The sequence below is a fragment of the Octopus sinensis genome, unplaced genomic scaffold (assembly GCF_006345805.1).
Source record: "Octopus sinensis unplaced genomic scaffold, ASM634580v1 Contig12252, whole genome shotgun sequence".
Lineage (NCBI taxonomy): Eukaryota > Metazoa > Mollusca > Cephalopoda > Octopoda > Octopodidae > Octopus > Octopus sinensis.
The window spans coordinates 27,501-32,544 of record NW_021832585.1 but is presented as its reverse complement, the minus strand read 5'-3'; the positions used below and the strand labels follow the sequence as shown (position 1 = coordinate 32,544).

The following is a 5,044-nucleotide window of genomic DNA, read 5'->3' as shown; positions in this document are numbered from 1 at the left end:
TATATTTATTATTTAGTACTTTATTTAGTTCTATGTAAATGTTTTATCGTATCTTTAGTTTTTTTTCTATATGGTATGATTTATATTACTGTGTGTATACTTGTGTAAGTGTGTAAGTATGCATATAAACATTTATAAACAATGAGCACAAAAAGATGAATGGACGGGACACTTTTAAAACAAATATTGCATTAGTATCACGCTGAAAAGAAGAGAAAAGAAAGCGTATTGAAGCTTCGGACGCTAATCCTTCATCAGCAGGAGGATAGAAAGAGAAATAAACGAATGACAAAAATATGCATGGAACACATACACACACACACATGTGTATATATATATATGTATGTGTATATATATATATATATATATATATATATATATATATAATATATATATATATATATTGATAGATAGATAGATAGATAGATAGATAAATAGATAGATAGATAGATAGATAGATAGATACACAGATAGATACACAGATAGATAGATAGATAGATAGATAGATAGATAGATAGATAGATAGATGATAGATAGATAGATAGATAGATAGATAGATAGATAGATAGATATCGTCAAAGAAATATCGCACGGACTTTACCTCTCGTCAGGTTCTTTTTGATGACGCCATGTTTATGGTAACAGGTGGAATTGTCACCGGCACAAACACCACACATATCGGGAACGGCTGAGGAAAACAACACGTTGTCGCATCCAAGTGGCTGTAAATAACAGAGGCAGAATATATTTTATTGATGAAAAATAACAACAAAGCTGGCAAAAAATCATCTAACCCTTTCGATATCAACTCGCCTGGTATGATACTTTGTTCTATAACACAAAATTCTTGCTTTAAAAGGGTCTAACTTAAAACCTACCATTTTGATTTCATTTTTATTCATGTTTCGGGCTTAATAGCGACAAAGCTATCGAACTAAACTTATTATTTTCAAAGTAAATTTCAACAACGCAGGAGTGGCTGTGTGGTAAGTAGCTTGCTAACCAACCACATGGTTCCGGGTTCAGTCCCACTGCGTGGCATCTTGGGCAAGTGTCTTCTTGCGTGGCAAGTGTCTTCTGCTATAGCCCCGGGCCGACCAATGCGTTGTGAGTGGATTTGGTTGACGGAAACTGAAAGAAGCCTGTCGTATATATATATATATATATATATATATGTGTGTGTGTGTGTGTGTGTGTGTGTGTGTATGTGTTTGTGTGTCTGTGTTTGTCCCCCTAGCATTGCTTGACAACCGATGCTGGTGTGTTTACGTCCCTGTTACTTAGCAGTTCGGCAAAAGAGACCGATAGAATAAGTACTAAAGGCAGTGCTCCAGCTTGGCCGCTGTCAAATGACTGAAACAAGTAAAAGAGAAAGAGAAAGAGAACTGCAGAATTAAAGTGATCTAAACTAAATCCTTCCATTAGAATTTGATGTTGGTTTATGTTCCAAACACTATAATGAAAATGTTAGTTTGCTATATTCATCATTATTTTTTTTTTAATTAATTGCGATAACTGCAGTGTGTTTCAGTAGAAATATGGTAACTAAAGGGCTAAAATGGTCTGAATTGCAACCGTCCCTAGAACCTAATGTTGATTTATGTCCAAATTCTTCATTGTTTTGCAAATTAATTAGAACAAAGACAGTATATATAGGCGCAGAAGTGGCTGTGTGGTAAGTAGCTTGTCTACCAACCACATGGTTCCGGGTTCAGTCCCACTGCGTGGCACCTTGGGCAAGTGTCTTCTACTATAGCCTCGGGCCGACCAAAGCCTTTTGAGTGGATTTGGTAGACGGAAACTGAAAGAAGCCCGTCGTATATATGTATATATATGCGTGTGTGTGTTTATGTGTCTGTGTTTGTCCCCCTAGCATTGCTTGACAACCGATGCTGGTGTGTTTATGTCCCCGTTACTTAGCGGTTCGGCAAAAGAGACCGATAGAATAAGTACTGGGCTTACAAAAAAAAAATAAGTCCCGGGGTCGAGTTTCTTCGATTAAAGGCGGTGCTCCAGCATGGCCGCAGTCAAATGACTGAAACAAGTAAAAGAATAAAAGAAAGAATATATCGCAGCAGAAGTATGGTAACTAAAGGGTTAAAGTGATCTAAATTAAAGACTCCCATTAGGATTTCATGTTCCAAACACAATAAAGACAAAGGCATATAGTTCTTTTATTCTTTTATTTGTTTCAGTCATTTGACTGCGGTCATGCTGGAGCACCACCTTTGTGCCAGATATTTCTACAATCCCCATTAATTTTTTAATAAGCTGGGTATATTCCTTTATTTTTCAGACTTCAGCACATCTCCATTCACAGGATTTGACCAATTTCTCACATCGTTCTGATGTAATTCTATTCCGTTCTTCCTGGGGTTTTTCCTACAAAATCGAAACATTCGCAAGTCGGTGCTCTCTGATCTTATCGCCAAGTATCTTCCATAATTTTTGAATGAGATTAAGGCATCACAGTAACGTCCTTAACTATTTAAGCACTGTGACAAGAAGGATTATCCTGCGTAAAGATTGGCTGACGAGTTGGAGGTGACCTTATCTTGAAGCACTCCGTCGGTTACGACGATGAGGGTTCCGGTTGATCCGATCAACGGAACAGCCTGCTCGTGAAATTAACGTGTAAGTGGCTGAGCACTCCACAGACACGTGCACCCTTAACGTAGTTCTCGGGTATATTCAGCGTGACACAGAGAGTGACAAGGCCGGCCCTTTGAAATACAGGTACAACAGAAACAGGAAGTAAGAGTGAGAGAAAGTTGTGGTGAAAGAGTACAGCAGGGATCACCACCATCCCCTGCCGGAGCGTCGTGGAGCTTTAGGTGTTTTCGCTCAATAAACACTCACAACGCCCGGTCTGGAAATCGAAACCGCGATCCTACGACCGCGAGTCGGCTGCCCTAACCACTGGGCCATTGCGCCTCCACTTATAGCTGCCACAACATGCTGTTGAACGATGTTTTTGTATATGGCTGTATTCACGTTACCATGGATCCCAGTCAAAGGCCCAAAACCTGCTGCAGAAATCATTCCCTACACCATTAAGCATATGCATCGGCAGATATTGCAGATCAGGCTTCTTCCATTCACGACACATGGGGTACCTTTTCAACCAGCTCCCTTAAATTCTGCATTAAAAATGTGTATTTTCCCAACATCCCTACTCCATCCTTTACTTGCTTCCCCCTTTGACAACCGTTGCTTTCCCTGTTAACTACTCATTCACACTCATACACATATGTATATAAACATACACACATATGTATATAAACATACACACATATGTATATGTACATACACGCACACCCACACACACTTCGTGTAGTAAAAAATAAAATCATTTTTAAGCCGAATTTCTTTCTTTCGAGTTTTACCGTTTCTTAAGCAAAGAATTTAATCAAGCGAACTTTATAATGCATATAGGAAACAAAAACCTCGGAATGTCTACTTTAACAATAGGAAACTATTTAATTTCGTTGACGCAAGAAGCAATCTCATATGAAGCTATCCCACGCACGTTCTTTAAAAATTTTGAAACATTACAAAAAGCAATTCTAGTCTATGATGACACAAAGTCGTGGAATGTGCGTTAATAATAGAAAAATTATTGATTTATTTGGAGCTTGTATCATTAAATAGATACAGAGAAGATTTCTTTGAATTATTAAAAGATTTTCTCCTAAAAAGAATGAGTCCCTTCTGCTTCTTCGCCCACTGTTCCTCAGAAACTCTGGAGCAGAGAGACTTCAGGCTCCACCTTCATAGGGTCGCATCAAAAGCAATTGTCAATCGACTTTTTCACTGGATTTCCAAGCGTAACCAATAGAGACTATGGTGACTATCTAACCATTTCGTTCTTGGTCTACCTCTATATCTCCAACCGGTTGGCTCGGCTTGAGGAATCGGTCTTGCAATTCTTTCCTATGGCATGCTAATCACAAGTCTGTGGCACCGGCGCTGTGACCGCTCAAGGCGAAGGTGTAGCAGCGTGAAGAGGTCTTCTGATCAACCATATCTGATTGGATGACTAAAGGTAGAACAGTACTCATTGTGTTGTAGAGCTGAAAAAGAAGTCATTTCTACTCTTCTCCTCTGGAAGCCATCTACTCGCAATACCAGAGGGCGCACACTCTCCTACCCTGATGTAATCTCCAGGGATACAGGCATCCAGCAACAGGACCTCCATAATGCCATGATGAACCGTGAAGTCTGGCGTAGCATGGTAAATTCCATTGTCTCGACCACGGTCGAACAATGATGATGATGACTCATTGTGAAAGACAAAAGAACGGGAAATACAGCTGGTATTTATAGACCAATCACCTGCTTACCATTGGTGGAGAAACTTTTAATAAGAATGCTCTCAGAAAGAATTTACGAGCACCTTGACAACCAGAATTTACTTCCAGAAGAACACAAAGGTTGCAGGAAGAGGTCTAGAGGAACGCACAATCTATTATACAGAGACAAAGCAGTTCTAAATGAAGTAAAATCTAGAAGAAAAAAATTTAACAATAGCGTGGATAGATTATAAGGAAGCCTACGACATGATTCCACGCTCATGGATTAGTGAATATTTTAGTTTATTCAGGATTGTAGACAACAGAAGAGAAGTAATTAACTTTACCATTAAGAAATGGAAAGTAGATCTCTGCTCAAATGACACAGCCTTAGGGAAAGTTAATATCAAGAGAAGAATTTTTCGAAACGTAGAGTAGATGAAACCTTTAGCGACTGAAGAAGGGTTTTTTTTCTTTGTGTTAATTGTCCTGTACTCTTTTTTTTCCTTTTTATTTTTGCTGTTTTTAAATAAATGTCCAGTTCCTTTGGTTTGTGTCTATGTTTTCGTTTCTCATTGTGTTCGACGTCCTTTTGGTGTCCTGTACTCATATATGCGTGTATATGTACATGTAGAGGTAGGTACGTACATATATGTTATCCCCTGTAATATTTGTCTTATGTTTAATCCTCCTCGGTTTAGTATTAATGAAGGCAAAAGTAGAGCGGTGTCGGTTCAGAAATAGTATGAGAA

The 5,044-nt window shown here is 38.7% G+C and overlaps 1 protein-coding gene across 1 annotated transcript in view; it reads right to left on the bottom strand.

Annotated features, from left to right (window-relative positions):
• Nucleotides 1–601: 601 nt before the first annotated feature.
• LOC115229268 (ADAMTS-like protein 2) overlaps nucleotides 602–5,044 on the bottom strand; it is a gene marked incomplete at both ends in the record, with an annotated part of 28,336 nt that continues 23,893 nt past the window's right edge. The window contains one exon of the mRNA XM_029799647.1: nucleotides 602–722. Coding sequence (XP_029655507.1) covers nucleotides 602–722 — 121 coding nt within the window. The remainder of the gene's footprint in view (nucleotides 723–5,044) is intronic.